The sequence below is a fragment of the Tiliqua scincoides genome, chromosome 6 (genome assembly GCF_035046505.1).
Source record: "Tiliqua scincoides isolate rTilSci1 chromosome 6, rTilSci1.hap2, whole genome shotgun sequence".
NCBI classification, from domain to species: domain Eukaryota; kingdom Metazoa; phylum Chordata; class Lepidosauria; order Squamata; family Scincidae; genus Tiliqua; species Tiliqua scincoides.
The window spans coordinates 7,020,366-7,037,954 of record NC_089826.1 but is presented as its reverse complement, the minus strand read 5'-3'; the positions used below and the strand labels follow the sequence as shown (position 1 = coordinate 7,037,954).

General features: G+C 43.6%; 1 protein-coding gene and 1 pseudogene across 1 annotated transcript in view; one reads left to right on the top strand and one right to left on the bottom strand.

The window, feature by feature from the left end:
- The window catches only part of SLC4A4 (solute carrier family 4 member 4), a 207,368-nt gene that overhangs the window by 170,291 nt on the left and 19,488 nt on the right, over positions 1-17,589 (top strand). Inside the window, exons 15-20 of the mRNA XM_066632671.1 lie at positions 1,044-1,114; positions 5,067-5,255; positions 5,735-5,848; positions 7,336-7,497; positions 12,939-13,117; positions 13,594-13,666. Coding sequence (XP_066488768.1) covers positions 1,044-1,114; positions 5,067-5,255; positions 5,735-5,848; positions 7,336-7,497; positions 12,939-13,117; positions 13,594-13,666 — 788 coding nt within the window. The remainder of the gene's footprint in view (positions 1-1,043; positions 1,115-5,066; positions 5,256-5,734; positions 5,849-7,335; positions 7,498-12,938; positions 13,118-13,593; positions 13,667-17,589) is intronic.
- On the bottom strand, positions 7,627-7,749 carry LOC136656619 (5S ribosomal RNA; annotated as a pseudogene).

Below are 17,589 nucleotides of genomic sequence, written 5' to 3'. Positions count from 1 at the left end.
CAGTCCATGATGTGTTCTTTCTGTGACTACTGGGCCCCCAGCCCTCAGAAGTCTATTTGGCAGCAGTTTCCAACCTTTCTGATGTCATGGCACATTGACAAGTCGCTAAAATTTTCAGGGCACACCATCCATTTATTTTTTACAATTGACAGGCAAACCACACTGCCAGTGCAAGGCTCACATCCTCCAATGGCCTCATTAAATAAATGACCCTTGCCCAAACTCTGGGGACACACCTGTGGATCACTTGCAGTACACCAATGTGCCGTGGCACACTGGTTGAAAATTGCTGTGATGGGGCAATGGCTGTTGGCTGGCAGTCACAGAGGCCTAAAGATAAGGGAACATTTGTTCCCTTACTTCAGGGCTGTATTGCGGCTGCATCGGCACTGGAAAGTTGGATAGGATTGGGCCCTTAGTGTGTTTTTTTCCCTTCCCAGTTTTATGTCTCTGCAGACATGGTTCAGTCTTTTCTAAAAGCCAGGCAGGTTAACAGCAATTTTTTCCCTCAGGAACAAAAAGGAAAATGCTGAGAAGTTTGTTTCTTAATTGCAAGCCTAACGATTTAATCTTTCAAAGTAGTATCCCTATATAATGAAAAGGATAAAATTTGCAAAAAGTTGTTAGCCCAGATCTTGTAATGCAGAGAAATGCACTTTGATCTCCTGGATAAAATGAGGGTTTATTAATGACGAATTAGCAGGGTAATGATAGTGATTTAACCACTTGTCATACAAGCACTAAAATAATCTGCGGAGATTATATTTTTTTCACTTTGTGTAGCAAATAATGAAAGATTCAGATTATAAAACGATCTATTGTTGGAGGTTTTGTTTAAATTTTTTGATCCTCTTGGGACTAATTTGGAATAGTCTTTTGAGCTGTTTATAAGCTGTTTCATTCTGTGGGCTGAAACATAAAAGATTTGCAAATATAATGCATTGTGCAGTCATTTTTTTTTTTAAATTGTAACTGATTTACAGCTACAGTTTAACTGGCACTTCCCCTGAAAACACTACATTTTTCTCTTTTGTCTCTTGCAGCCAATAGTTCCTTATTCAATGAGACAGCCACAGTGTCAGCGGCTGGACTTGCAAATAACTATGCTGAACTGGTAAGTGGAAGTAATGGGGAAAGTGAACACTTGAAATGTCTGTGTTCTTTATAACACTGCCTCTCACACTTCAGTGCTTCCCTACTCCTGAGCACTTTTATTGTTAATCTCCGTTTTTGGAATAGGATATACTCAATAAAATTACTACTACATTATTAGAAATATATATTCCTACATGAGTTTGCTCTGGCAATGCATAATGCGTTCCATCATATTTTTAATACGGAAGGTTACTTCTTTAGTGGACGTTGTATTTTAACATGTGCCGCAAATCAGAATTGATCAATTATATTATTATAATATTATTTGAAGGAAGAAAAGGGTAAAGAGCAAAGAAATTAAAAATAGATTAGATGGGGGGGAAAAACACAGCACAATCCTATGCGAAGTACAGTGCTATATTGGTCACTAAACTTGAGGAGAAGGGAGAGATAATGGAGGGAGCCTGGAGAAGATAGGAATGAATGGCCAAAGAGGATGTCCCTGTTACTCTTGGGAGCAGCCAGTAGGTCAAGGGCAAGTAGGACGGACTGTTCTGAGGTCCATGGAAAAACGTCAGCCAGGAAAGCTACATATCTGAGGGTCCAATCCTATCCAATTTTCCTGTGCTGGTGCAGTTGTGCCACTGGGGTGTGTGCTACATTCTGTGGTGGAGGGACAGTCGCCAGGGCCTCCTCAAAGTATGGGAACATGTGTTCCCTTACCAGGGGGCTACATAGTGGCTACCCCAGAGCTGGAAAGTTGGATAGGATTGGGCTCTGCGTTCAGTCCTTAACTTTTGCCAGGGCATTTCACCTCTGCATGCAAATCACACTCATTTCACAAGAAGCGCAACACGGTTTGGTCAGTCTTGAAATAGACTGACTGTTAAGAAATAGTGGCTGTTAAGAAAGGGAAGGACGTCCTGTTAGAAATTCTACAAGATAGCTGGGGAAAAAGGAAGAGAAAAGTGCTGACTGCTGCAATGTACTATGACAAAGTGTAGTAGCCTCAAGGTGCTTCTTGTCGCTGACATCACAGATGCATAGGAAATGGCACATCCCATCAGTTCCCTGTTGCATCTGCTGCAGCAGACATTGCCTTCTCCTCCGCCTCTAGCCTGATTTGCGGGGGTCAGCCTTTCTTGATCTTGCTGTGACTTTATTTCTGGGCACGCTTGCTTTCATTTCCTGCAACCACTGAATCTCCCATTTCCACCCCCTTCCATTTATTATCCTCGTCTCTTTTTTCTTCCCCTTTCTGTTCTTCCTCACTGTTCAGAGATGTGGATTGTAAACTCTTTGGTGCAAGAACCTCCCTTTTTAAATTTAGCCTCAATGTGCAGGGTGCTTTACAGAGTACAAGAAGACTGATAAGAGCATAAGAACATAAGAACAGCCCCGCTGGATCAGGCCATAGGCCCATCTAGTCCAGCTTCCTGTATCTCACAGCAGCCCACCAAATGCCCCAGGGAGCACACCAGATAGCAACAGACCTGCAAGGCTTCCTGGGAATTGTAGTTAAGAACATAAGAGCAGCCCCACTGGATCAGGCCATAGGCCCATCTAGTCCAGCTTCCTGTATCTCACAGCGGCCCACCAAATGCCCCAGGGAGCACACCAGATAACAAGAGACCTCATCCTGGTGCCCTCCCTTGCATCTGGCATTCTGACATAGCCCATTTCTAAAATCAGGAGGTTGCGCATACACATCATGGCTTGTACCCCGTAATGGATTTTTCCTCCAGAAACTTGTCCAATCCCCTTTTAAAGGCGTCTAGGCTAGACGCCAGCACCACGTCCTGTGGCAAGGAGTTCCACAGACCGACCACACGCTGAGTAAAGAAATATTTTCTTTTGTCTGTCCTAACCCGCACAGCACTCAATTTTAGTGGATGTCCCCTGGTTCTGGTGTTATGTGAGAGTGTAAAGAGCATCTCCCTATCCACTCTGTCCATCCCCTGCATAATTTTGTATGTCTCAATCATGTCCCCCCTCAGGCGTCTCTTTTCTAGGCTGAAGAGGCCCAAACGTCGTAGCCTTTCCTCATAAGAAAGGTGCCCCAGCCCCGTAATCATCTTCGTCGCTCTCTTTTGCACCTTTTCCATTTCCACTATGTCTTTTTTGAGATGCGGCGACCAGAACTGGACACAATACTCCAGGTGTGGCCTTACCATAGATTTGTACAACGGCATTATAATACTAGCCGTTTTGTTCTCAATACCCTTCCTAATGATCCCAAGCATAGAATTGGCCTTCTTCACTGCCGCCGCACATTGGGTCGACACTTTCATTGGGTCGACTGATCCCTGCCCCAATAACTTTATAATCTAGAGTTCGATAAAGGGAGACAAGGTACTTCTTGTTTCAGGTACCTTCAAGCTACCCAATAAGCTTGCCCAATCCGAGACACGTTGACTAGCAGGAAAGGGATATTTTTACATTTGATGGCCAAAACCAGGGACATGAAGCTTTTCCTCACAACAAGGCCAGCTTTCCAGCAGAGAGTAAGCCAAAATGTCCCTTGGGGGTGGAATGTTTGGCTGCAAGAGTCCTCTTCATGCATTTCACCAGTCTATGATTTACCGGAGGAAGATTGCCATGAAGAACTTTTGTTATGTGTGCAAAGGGAAAACTTCCTTTACTAGTAGATCCCTACAGGCTATGTTCACACGTGAGAAGCCAAACTTCTCTGGAGCAGATTTCTCACTCTTACGCATGGTTGTGCACAGATACTACATTGTGCCATCATTCCAAGGACTTCAGACAACGTGGAGCAACAAGTGACCCACGGGTCTACAAAGCCTTATCTAGTGGGGCAATCAGCTAAACCAGGGGTGTCAAACTCGTTTCATACAGAGGGCCGAATAGAATTCATCATGTCTGCTGAGGGCCGACTGTGATGTCATTAGACAGAAAGTGATGTCATTAAACAGGTCATAACCAAAAATAAGCACTTTTTCTCACTTAGCTGCAAATGACAGAAGAGAAAACATGCAAACCTTGATCATATTTCAAGATAAGGGACAGCCCAGTTTTCATGTGGACTGCTCCTTCAGCTGTAACACCTCATCACTGCTCAGAAGCTGAGAGCCTGAGGGCTGGATAAAAAGCTTTCGAGGGCTGCATCTGGCCCCCGGGCCTTGTGTTTGACGCCCCTGAGCTAAACAGTTAAAGCTAGACTTAATTTACAAAATCAGTTACAACACGACACAACATACTGAATTACAATGCCTGGTTTATTTTTAAGTACTGGAGTAGGATTCTTTTATTTATTTATTTTTAAAGGAAACTTGGGTAACTTTGTTTAAGAAAATCTCTCCCGGAGGTCTTGGTGAGCAAGTACCCAGCGAAGGGTAGCCAATACTGATCTAGATGAATCTGATCTGATTTGGTGTAATGCAGCTTCGTACACTCATTCTCAGTCTGTACCCTGAACTGCTAGGCTCTGAATGTAGTCTTGGATCGCCCAAGAAATTCCTTGTCTTACAGTTTTAGGCAAGGAGCCATATCCCATCTATAAACTAATTTATTTATTTATTTATTTATTGTGTTCTTCCATGGCTCAATGCAGCTTCACAGGATAAAACATAATTTAAAATAGCCGACACAATATAAAATTATTATTATTATTATTATTATTATTATTATTATTATTATTATTATTATTATTATTATTAACAGTATTTATATACCGCTTTTCAACTAAAAGTTCACAAAGCGGTTTACAGAGAAAAATCAAATAACTAAAATACAACACAATTGTTTAAAACAATAAAATTGCTGCATCGCTGCCCATCAGCATTGTGGGTAATATCATGATCTTGCAACATAGTACCATCCAGGCCTGCCTAGACTCTCCCCATCACCTGAATTCAGAAAGCCTTACTAGTGATTGAGGGCCACAATTGATTGATGTTCCTAGTGATGGAGGGCCACAAATTAATAGGCACCATGTCTGGTCTTCTTTATAGCACAATGGCACAATTGACTGGTCCTTTCTGACAAAGAAGGAGTGTTTGAAGTATGGAGGAGTCCTCGCAGGCAACAACTGCAACTACGTTCCTGACATCACCCTTATGTCTTGCATGCTCTTCCTGGGCACCTACACCTGCTCCATGGCCTTGAAGAAATTCAAAACCAGTCGGTATTTCCCAACAACTGTAAGTATTTCGCTTTTATACCTGGCAACTTTTTTATTTGGTTAACAGATCCATTATTACAGCATGTCCAGGGCCACTTTGCGCATCGTTAAGTAGGAATGGCAGGTGTGTAAAAGCATAAAATGTGTCCAGGGCAAACTTGACTTTGTAACCATGTATATCATACAAACATGCTTACCAATCACTGAGCACCCGTGCATTGTGGTTGCTGCCAGAATGGTGCTGACAGTGAGTGCGACGGGCTGCTTGATGTACCCCACCGCCCCCATACCTATGCTACTGGCCTTGCTGTTACTGTGTTATTTGGAGGAAGAACAGCAGTTCCCTTGTGTGCCCTTTTGATTTTTTTTTTCCTTTATAAGAATATCTTCCAAGTTTTTCTAAGGCCATCAGACACACACTGTGGGGGAGCGGCTTATCTAAACAAAGTGAAATCATTGCCCGCAGTACTCTGACGTCATTTTAAAACCCATTTTCAGGCAAGGAAACTGATCAGCGACTTTGCCATCGTTATTTCTATCCTGATCTTCTGTGGAATTGATGCCCTGGTAGGTGTGGACACGCCAAAGCTCCTTGTGCCAAATGAATTCAAGGTAAGTCAAAGGCTCCTTTTCAGATCTCGGGAGGAGAGGCGGGGAGTGTGATTCATGCCTGCGCCTCTGTGTTGCGGGTGCTTCTCCTGGTGGGCCAGATCTCCCATGATGCAGTGGGAATATCTGCAGCTAGGAACCTCGCGGGGCAGGCAGATGGTGTGAAGCACTGATGTGGCACATTAGCTTGCAACCTGCCTGTCTCACCTGCTTCTTCACTGTAGATGTGACTGCTACATCGTGGAGCTCAGACCTCATGGAAGTGGCTGCAGCACTGTAGTGCTATGTAGGGCTCAAGCCCAAGGCATGGCCAATACCATCATTGTTCTTTGCCTGATGTGTTTCGAAGCTTTCTTTGCTCCTTTGAATTTTTTTCTGCTTTTTCTATCAGACACTGTAAGGAAATGGGTCCACTTAGGTGTCTTTGTGTCATGAATATGTGCAGTTCAGGCCTAGTAGCATTGCAAAGCCTGAACCAAAGTAACCCAGTAACACAGAAGGGGCTTGCAAGGGGCTTGCAATCCTAGCTGAAAGGAATTTACAACTCCATGGAAGGTGATGGTGTAGCACCTCAGCAGACAGAGAGGCGCCATGAGTCTCCAGTGGGGAGGGGGAGAACTAGGAGGACTAGCATCCAGCCCCACTTCCAGAAGATTCTGTCCCTAAGAGTTCTGATTGGGCAGTTTGAAATGAGTAGAGAGTCACACCATCCTCTTGGCATGAGAAGTATAAGAACAAAGGCCAAAGGGGTGTCTTTTGCCTTTTGCCCTTTGTCTTCGTCTTTGGTGTTTGTCTTTTGGCGTGGGTGCACATCCTGCCCCAGGCCAGGACCATGTGGCCTCATAGGTAACTGAGGATCTACAAAAGAAGCTGACCCAGGTGAGCGTTAGGAAATAATAGGGATAGCCAGTTAGCTTTATTGTTTTATGCTGAGATGTTTCCTAGAAGTTTTTAGGCCTCTAGCATTTGCTGCCTTTTGTAACCTTATGTAACCCTATGTACTTAATAAAGTAAAAATCCTTTTACCATGTTGGTTCATTGTCTGCTGGGAACAAAGGTTCAGAATCCTGCCTAGCCGCTCAGCAAGCTACCAAAAATCCTCATTGTGGACTAGAAACTTGAGGACTGAGACTTTAAGTAAAGAAAGTGCTCAGTGCCTACAAGGGATATAGTTAAGCCTAGAGGGTCTCGGTTTTCCCTGGACTGAGACACTGGCTCTTACAGGGTGGTGGCAGTACTACCGAACAGGGATCTTTGAGGGCTCTAGGGTTCAGAACCAACAACTCTGAGCACCCCAAAGCCCTGGGAGTGAGATCAAGTCTACGACACTTTGTTGTTCGCATGTTGTTTATCCTAGTTCCAAAACAGCCCCTCCGGATTTTTCTCAATGAATTTGATGCCTTGATAAATTTATAAAGTGCTTATTTGGGGTGGGAATTGCTTTACGTCATGCCTCTCTGATTGCAATGTCCGTCTTTTCACTCATGAAGCCAACAAGCCCTCACAGAGGATGGTTTGTCCCACCATTTGGAGGGAACCCCTGGTGGGTATACCTGGCAGCAGCCATCCCTGCATTGCTAGTGACCATCCTCATCTTCATGGACCAGCAAATCACAGCTGTCATTGTCAACCGGAAAGAACACAAACTCAAGGTTGGTACATGGTTACGTTAGGCTGGAATTAGGCACGGGGCGACCTGTGACTTGAGAGCTCATGGCAAAATTTTAAAAACTAATAAGTATATTGGTTGGCAACCTTCAGTCTCGAAAGACTATGGTATAAGCCTACAGCACCTGGTATTCCCAGGCGGTCTCCCATCCAAATACTAACCAGGCCTGACCCTGCTTAGCTTCCAAGATCAGACAAGATTGGGAGATAGTGTTCAGTATAGGGAGATCGTTGGCAGCCTTCAGTCTCGAAAGACTATGGTATAAGCCTACAGCACCCAGTATTCCCAGGCGGTCTCCCATCCCAGTACTAACCAGGCCTGACCCTGCTTAGCTTCTGAGATCAGACGAGATTGGGCATGTGCAGGGTAACAGTTGCTGCAATAAGTAAATTGCGTTAAGAGTTAACCCCATGGTTTCAGGGAAATCTGAAAATATGTGTCAGTATTTTCTACTGTAGTATGTATGTATGTACATTCCTCTTTTCCCATGCCGCAGCAAATGCCCAAGACAGCTTACAGAGCTTTGTAATAAATGTACAGTGTATCACAACAATAAGTAAAACATTAAAACAAAACAAAAAACCCCAGTCACACAGTGTTGAGCCATGGGTTACATAAGAACAACCCCACTGGATCAGGCCATAGGCCCATCTAGTCCAGCTTCCTGTATCTCACAGCAGTCCACCAAATGCCCCAGTGAGCACACCAGACAACAAGAGACCTGCATCCTGGTGCCCTCCCTTGCATCTGGCATTCTGACATAACCCATTTCTAAAATCAGGAGGTTGCGCATACACATCATGGCTTGTAACCCGTAATGGATTTTTCCTCCAGAAACTTGTCCAATCCCCCTTTAAAGGCGTCCAGGCCAGACGCCATCACCACATCCTGTGGCAAGGAGTTCCACAGGGTTGGGGAGAAGAAATTGGCCTAGAAGGAAGCAGTCAAGCCACAGCTGTATTACAGAAGTGCAGAAGGCAAACATCCACGCATAAACCAAATATTTGGAATCAATGTGTTGCTTAAAGCACTGTACTCAGGCTGGCGCCTATCCCAGCCTATCCTACCCCATGCAAGCATTTAAGCCTGAAGATTTACAACCTGAGTCAGAACTAGACCAAGGTGTGCTATATAGTCAGAGTTTTGCTCACCAGGTTCTGAGTTCCTCATATTTTTTGCAGTTGCGTGAATCATTTGTATAATATTTGCTTTCCAAAGGTGCTGTTGCACAATGCTGGCATTTAAGCTGCTTCACAGAACTGGCTGTTTTGCAATTTGCCAGCCTCCCATGTCTGAACTGGGGGTGAATACTAGGCAAGCAGTACATAGATTTACACAAAACGGGGTCTGGAAATTCAATATAGCCCTATTCTTGGTTGCAACCCAGTGTCTGTGTCTCTGCCGTTTTGACACAGCCCAGAGCTTCACAGTAGATCTCCTTTGGAGATCTATTGTCTGTTCTAAAGTTTAAGCAGTTCTCTTAGTCTCATAGCAAATCAGGTCACTTTCTGCGTAGGGAAGGTTAAACTAGTACCTGGCAAGGGAAACCAGGAAAGGGGTGAGGCCATACCCTGACGTAGCATCAATGAAAGCCAAAGAATTGTACCTGCTGATGCTTTAAGCTCTGCCCCCTTGACTGGGGAAATTCTGTTCAACCTCCTTCCTCCCCACCACTTTTTAGATGTCTTGGAAAAGGCATCCATTGTAGCCTTTAGGACTCTAGGATCACTGCACGTATATGACTTGCCTTTTATTGCCCATAAATACCGAATCAGAGGTAGATATTGACTGGAGACCGACAATAGTTTTCTCTATGGCTGCAATGTGACTCAATAATTGGATAGATTTAAAACATTGACTGGAAGAGGCATTCCCTCCTATATATAAGGGGAGTTGTGCCTTTTTTTAAGAAGATGCCTTTAGGGACCGGGCACCCAACAACAGAGGAGTTGACAATGGCTAGGTTTTATCATCAACCAATTTGTGCTGAATGATTAAATCAGTCAATTGAAAACTCCCTTGGTTAATCAACTAATAGCGCAATCCTATGCAATCCTCAGAAGCAAGTCCTATGTTCTATGGAGGGAGCCTCACTCTCAAGTAAGTGCTAAAGGATTGCAGCTACATTTGAGATTTTTTTTTCCCAGATGACTACCTTTGTTGGGGGGGGGGGGAATTGAAGGCAGTTTGACAAAGCAAACTGCTCCTCTGATGTGTGAAGTGCCTCCTTCCTTGCTCTAATGAATGACTTGTGCACGTTTTGGGTATTGTTTTTACAGGTTTGTGAAACTAGCTGTGGGATGAAAGAAGTAAAGTGTGTAAACATGGAAAGCAGTTCCTCTCTCTCAACCCCAGTTCATCCTTCTTAAAAATGGTTGCATTTCTCCATTCATTGAAATTAGTTAACTACAGCCCCCACATATGCATTACTCAACATACTTATCATGATCAACCTGATAAATGTTACTTATGAACCATTTTTTTGGTATAAATACAGTGATATCTGTACCCCAGTGCCTTCTAGAACATTTTTTGTTTCCATGATCTGCTTGTGCCGTGGAAAAAATAATCCTGCCGGTTTGCACTGAGAACTTGAATGGTGTGATTGGCTGAGTAATTCTTTTCCTTATTAGCAGATGTTCTAATACATTGGGGTGAAATGTTTCAATATAAAAAAGTTGCACCATGTAAAGGTGTGTGTTTTTAAAAAGAGAGAGAGCAAGAGAGAAAGGTATGGTAGAGAGAAATAGAAATGGTAGCTGTGCTCATTTCTATGCAGGGATTTTTGAGGAAAGGAAATGCTAATGCTGTAGTGATTATATTGTCAATTAGATGCTTCTCGAGATTTGCAGAGCACACTGCCCTAGGCCCTGTTCCTGTTAAAAGCTATTTCTAAACTGTTCTGTGGCTTACAAAATCATTTTCATACTGCAGTTTTTTGCTTGTAGAGGATCTGAATTCCATTTAGCATTCCTAATCAAAAGGTGAAGAGAAGATAGGCTTAACACTTAAACTGTGTGTCACCCAGTGTGATGCCACCTTCATAGTGTACCTTTTCTCATGACAATATAAGGGAGTCTAATGTTGGCTGACCCACCAGTTTCTTCCATTCCCCCATGCATCAAGCAGGCTTCTTTAAAAAGGGGAGACGATGACACACAATTATTCTGTTATTTCTGCACTTTATTTTTAAAACAAGCAGTACCACCTTGCGACTATTTTAAATGCAGCTGCTAAACTGCTCCAGAGTTTGTGTGTGTTGGTGATAACACTGGCACTAGCCAATTGCCTCATCCAAGCCTGACTGTTTCCCATTCAAACTGAACCCAGTCTGAAAAGCTGAAGAGTGGATTTCAGAACTCAGAAATGATACATTTAGACTGAACATGGTGAGAGTGCTTTCAAACTACCCCCACAGCTCTACAAATGCTATGTTTATACATGAAGGCATGCTACTTTGGAGTAGGTCCCATTGAATTCATTGGAATGTAAGAATAAATGTGAACAGGATTATATTGCAAGGGCATCTCTCTCTCCCTCCCCCACTCCCACCACTATTCTCAAAGTCTTCTTTAAGAGCAGTAGCTTCTTGACTCTGGGTACTTGTCAGGGGAAGCACCATCCTTTCTGGTTCCTCCCACAGTCATTAAGTGTTTGATTGTTCATCTCTCAGTCTTTTTCTATCTATTGTCTGCCAATCTAAATTCACACTGTGCATTTTACTTTCCTGGAAACCAGGAACCTTAAATTATACCCTGCCTGCTTAAGGATTTTAACCCAGTGTTATTCAAACTGTGAGACACAGCTCCTTAGGGAGGCACCAGGAACTCAAAGGGGAGGCGTGGGACATCCTCTGGCAGCGATACAGTCACACCCCTGGGCAGAATACGAGCCTGTCTTCTCCCCTCTTCTGTGCTTTTTTTTTAAGCAACGGGAGTTGCTCAGCTTCGAGAGTGGCTGCTGCCGCCCCGCCCTCTTCTCCCTCCACTCCGAGGCTGCCGCCTTCTGTGTTCCCTGCATGTTGTTTCCAAAGCTCTTCGACTCCAACCCCCATCTGGCAAGTGCCGAGCATGCTCGGCTTGCAGTCCTTAACCCTCGCTGCTCCTTGTCTGGTTGGTTCCTAGTTCCCAGCCTGGGATCGCTTCTCATCAAAGTGAAATCTCTCTTTTCAACCCCCTCCCTCTTCCACTCCCCCCTTTCAATCTCCAAACCTTCCCGCTTTCCTCCCCCTCCCCAAATAAAACGCTTCCTATTTATCAGTCATCAGGGGTCTTAAAGTTGTTTCCATGTAGTTGGCAAAGGGAGAGGGGAGAGACAAGCACATGCTTTACTTGGCCAGGAGCAGAAAAAGGGTACTGTTTTTAAAGTGATTTATTAATCTTGTTGTTTGACTGAAGAGGAAAGGCTGTCTTTCTAAAGTGATGAATCTTGCTATTTGAAGGGAATACTTATCAGCCATTGATGAGGTGATTGCCAGTCCAATCCTATCCACACTTTCCTGGGAGTAAGCCCCATTGACTCTAATGGGACTTACTTCTGAGTAGACATGGATAAGCTTGAGCTGTGCATCTCCTAGTATAGGAGACAAATCAGCTTCCTAACCAAATCCTTATCAGCTCTGATTATATTTTCATGGTCTATTTTTGTTTTCCCCACCAGTTGCTGGAAAAATTTAATTTCATTAAATTAATAAAGGGTTCAATCCTATCCAAGGAGAATGGGAGAAATGACTAGTTGGACTGGGGTCCACAGGGGTGTGTGTGTGTGTGTAATGTTGGTCAGACTGGTTGTTCACAAAGTTTATTTGATAAAACAATTCCATTGGTATGCTTACAAAGTTAAAAAAAATGAGTCCTCCTGGACCAGACAAAATCTACCTACTCCAGCATCCTGTCTCCAACAGTGATCAGCAGCTGATCATTTATAAAGCATGTATATTGCTGTGCATTAATAATATATTTTTAAGATCTGCTTTTAATTAATGATATGATTAATATAATTAATATTAATATAGTTAATATATATTTAATATATTATAATAATTATAATATTATATTTAATCTAGTTAATATTTCTGGCCACTTCCTGTTAAATGATGTCACTTCCAGCCCTCAGAAACATGATGGGGAGTCATGGTCAACAGCCACGGGGATCAAGGGAGCCAGTGGCCGGAAAAATTTGAGTACCACTGATTTTAACCTATAAATTTCAAAAACCAAATCATTTTTTTTTTCCTTGCTGGCTAAGGGTCTCAACCCCACTGGATGAAAAGGAGTTGGCAAGCAGTAGTATGATTGCCCCTATCACAGTCTTGTCCCTTTCACAGAAAGGCTTTACACCATCAATGTATGTCACAGAAATGATATCTCACTGTTGGTGCAGCAGTCTAAGCTACTGTCTTTCCCCCCTGTTTCACTTCTGCAGAAAGGTGCTGGCTATCATCTGGACCTGTTCTGGGTGGCTGTGTTGATGATTATATGTTCCTTCATGGGCCTGCCCTGGTATGTTGCTGCTACAGTGATCTCCATTGCACACATTGATAGCTTGAAGATGGAGACAGAAACATCGGCCCCTGGCGAACAACCCAAGTTCCTGGGAGTCAGGTATGCAAATCAGTCCTGATGCCAGGCAGAGCCCTGAGTGGCATTCATCAGGGGGCAGAAGTCACTATCTAGGTCTCTCGCAGAGAGTGGACATAGGTGGGTTGGCAGTAAATGGGTAGGTGGACTGGTGGCAGAGTAAACCTTGTCAGGGACTGGCTCCCAAAAAGAGGTTGGTAGCCAGAGAAACCAGCATGGAACCAATGCATGTTGTTCTGACTAGCTCAAGAAAACCATTTAAGGCTGGCTTGGTGTGCCAGGCACAAAATGAGAGTTAGTTCAGTGATCACTTCTGCACCCTGGGCATGGTTTGAGGGCATCCAGGTTCTCCTCAATGCCTGCAGGAGAGAATTCCTTTTACTGATGTTAGAACCGTTGTTGCAAATGCTTTTGAGATTGAAACCCACCATCTTCCATGTGACAGTGAAAAGTGCCTTAAACTGAGAGCTTTGCTTATTCACTGCTGGATTTGATTTCAGAGAGCAGAGAGTGACTGGAGTAATCGTGTTCATTCTGACCGGCATCTCAGTCTTCATGGCTCCCATCTTGAAGGTAAATGTTATCTAATGTTTTTGTCTCTGCCATCCTCCACATAACCCTGAAAAACTAAGCAAATTACTGCAACAAATAGCCAGACATGCAGTCGCCATGCTCAGTTATAACTAAGTCTAAGTAAGTGTAAATGAAATAATTTTATGCCCTTCCCTTGTTTATCCCTGCATCCACTTCCTTCTCCTGCTGTTTTCCTTGCATTGGTTTTAGATTGTGATCCCCCAGGGAAAGGGACTTGTTTTGTAATATTTCATAAAGTGTCGCACACATAGATGGTGTTGTATTATTACTACTACTAATAAGTTTAATGTAGTCAAAGGAATTGTAATAAAACATAACAGAAGCAGAGTGACAGAGCCTGGTTGCTGTGATTTTAAAAACAGAAGATGGAGGCATGCTCTGGTATCCGTATTCGGTATCCATGGTTTCAGTTATCCATGGATACCAGGGACACCTCTTAAAAAGACAGGAGAACATTTAAAACAATCTTATTTTATCAAGATTTTTAAAAATTTCCCCCCCCCCTTTTTTTTAAAAGGTATCCCAGGTATCCACAGTTTCAGGTATCCACGAGGGTACAAAACCCCCAGCAAATACCAGGGCACACCAGTATTTTAAGAAATAAAATAAGTGAGCAGGGACAAGGGAAGGCATTGCAGACCAAATGCTTGTTATTTTTTATGTTAAAGCTATCTCAATCATGTGCAGGAGACAAAAGGTTTCACCCACCTTCTACGTCGGGGGTCAGCAACCTACAGCCTGTGGTCTAAATCTGGCCTGTCACCGAAAGTCATCTAGTCTGCGCAGAGCTCAGCTTGGGAGGTTAAGCCTCCCTCCCAATTTGCCACACACCGGACAGGGCATGGCAGAGCTGCCTGCCCAGGCTTACAGAGTCCCTGAACTGCACAGCCTAATACAGGGACATAGACCATAACCAAAGAGTTCCCTGAAGCGAGGATACTATTCATTCATTCACTCATTCATGGGAAGCACATGTATGTTGGTCTGCATTTAGCAGCAGGTCTTGCCCGGAAAGGGTGATCTTGTCTTAACCATGGTTAGGTGATTAGAAATTGATTCAGCATTGACCCTATATGATGAAGCTGAAACTTGTACCTGGACTTTGCAATTATTGCAGTGGCGGCACTTGCAAAGAATATGTCTCAGAAGTGCTATTTTAAGTAACATTTCAAAAAAGCAATGTGAGAGGTGAAGTCAGCCAAACTCTCTATATACTTCCTTGGAAAGAAAAGATTTTCCTTTCATACAATCATAAATCTTTTGTTTCAATCTCATTTCCTCCATTAGGATATTTCTCTGATTGACCTTTCCGTGCAGCGTATTTTGTTCTTTCTTTGTTTTTCTGCTGGTGCACTATTTGTTATTAGTTTTTAAGTAGACCTTGCTCCGTTTCACGCACTTCTGTATGGGATATTTCTAGAGGGGAGTTTTCAAGCTACAGAATCAGTGTGAGCTGGTAGACTTGTGTAACCCAGAATGATCCCAGTGAGAGCAGGCATGGCAGGATTCCAGCATCTTCAGTAAAAATCAGTGGTGGGTTTTTGTTGGAACACCTTGCAGTGCCAGTAATAAATCAGATGCTAACTGGGAACACCTTGCAGTGCCAGTAATAAATCAAATGCTAACTGGACCGTACCCACTAAAACTGTCAGCGAAAATGAGTCCATTCAAGGGTCTGGGTTTTTTTTATGTCCCTTCTCCTCCTCCTCGCGTTTGGTAGATCTGTCTAATGGCATAGCTTAGTTCATGATAAGGTATGGGCACGCAGTTTGTTATGAATGCATTTTTCTTTCACTGTGATTGCTCAGAGCCTTCCCATCAACAGCCTCTATACTTGGCTAGGACAGAATCTTCTAGTACTGAGACGGTGTGTCTCTTGCTTGGCTTGATGAGCAGGCAACTTGCAGAAACAACATATCCCCCAGGTATGTTCTTAAGTCTGATAAGGTGGAAGCAGTATCTAGGAGCTAAGGCACCATCTTCTCCCATGCAAAACTGCCTATCAGTTAAGATCTGTGACTGCGGCCCTCCTCCAAATTCCCCCTATCAGAAGTTAGGCAGGTGGCTACCAGAAGGAGGGTCTTTTCAGTGGTCGCACTCGACCTTCAGAACTTTCTTCTTAGAAATGTTGACCTGGCACCATTGCTATTGTCATTTAAGCACCTGGCTAAAAGCATCCTATTTTTTCCAGTCTTAGCTTTTACATTTCTTTTATGGTCTGCTGGCTTTGTTTTTTCGCTATCATGTTTTATTTTAGACTGTGTATTGTTTTATTGTTTATAGGACAATTTATGTTGAATTTGTTGTAATCAAACTTTTAGGTCAAAGATTCTTATTAAAAACCAAACCCAGAGTAGTGTCTGCTGCAGGGTGAGGAGGAGTGACAACCCACTGAATTACCCATGAACACAAACCCAGGAGACCATGGGTCAAAATGTAACTAGTTTATTAAAAGAAAGAAAAAGGAAATTTTAAAATATGGAGAAAGAAAGGGGGATTGTAAAAGTACAAGAGGCTGATGAACAAAGCCTGAATCTGGCTGGAAAGCAGTCAGGTTTTAGGTTTCTTTTATAATTATGCAGATTAAAGGTTCCCTAAAATAAATAAAAGGAAGACAATTTGGGCCACAGCAAACCTCTGGCATGTGTTTTTGTGAAGGACTGTGTAGCGAGAACGAGGAAGTCTTTCCCTTTTAAAAGCTCTGAAAACTCCTTTGCATATTACTGTAGCTACATTGGCGTTTCACCAGGGTTTGCTGGGATATACTGAGTTGAGTGTGGAAGAGAAAAGAGCATGTCCAAGTGTGCAATAGAGACAGCCAGAAAGCTACAGCCAATTGCAACTGCTTGATTTTTCAGGTGCTTGGTGGCGCATATCTCCTTCATGTGCTTATGATGGCAAATGTTCGAGTTCTTATAATGCTGCACAAATTCTAAGGCTGCACTATTCTAGTGGCATGATTACTTAGAAGTTACTCCTGTGAGATCGATGGCATCTCAGAAAGCAAGAGGAGTGTTTTTTGTGATATGTATATAGTATGAAGAACAACACATTGTTAATGTGTAGAGTTTGCTGCACAAGCGATGGCCACTAACTCAGTTGGCTTTAAGAAGGGATTCAGCAAATTCTTGGAGTGCAGGTCTAGCCATGGCTATTAGGCACTGCAGTATTGTGAACAGGTGCCTCCAAGTTCAAGGGCAGTGTAGTACCTCTCAGAGTGCAACCCAGAGGTGCTGTAAGGCACTTTGCCACTCTGGAGGCCGAATCCAGCGCCAGCAGAATGGTAAGTTCGTGCCAACTGAGTCAGGCCAGTGCGGGAGTCTAGGGGACGGTGTTCTGGGGGGGTGGGCAGGTGGGAGGACCGGACCCAGGAGGCAGCTAGAGCCAGGATCTGGCACCTCTTTAGATGGTGCAGATCCGAGAAGCCCCATGGGGCAGCTGCCACGTGACATGGGGTAAGGGGAATGCATTCCCCCTAGTCTGAGTTGCACTGCAACCTGGCCCAGCCTTGCTCTGGCCTGCATGCTCCAGGGCATGTTAGGATTGGCCTGTGAAAGTTGGAGAGCAACAGCGGGAGAGTGATTGCCCTTATGCCCTGTTTGAGGGCTTCCCAGGGGCAGCTGTTGGCCACTGTTGAAAGAATAGTGCTGGACCAGGTGGCTCTAGTTTGGGTTGTTTCCAGAAAAACTTCTCTTGTAGAATAGAATCTGTCAGTCAACAGGTGAAACTACACAGGAATCATGAGACTTGGGTAATTCTAACAACTGGCTGAAAGGAACACATTTTTTATCTTCAGCATTTTTTTTTAATGTGGCTGTTGTTTGCGCAGCCTGGAAAACAGTTATTTTTTTACTCTGATTAGTTCTTAGAAATGTCAGTGTTTTGTGAATGCATGCTTTCCA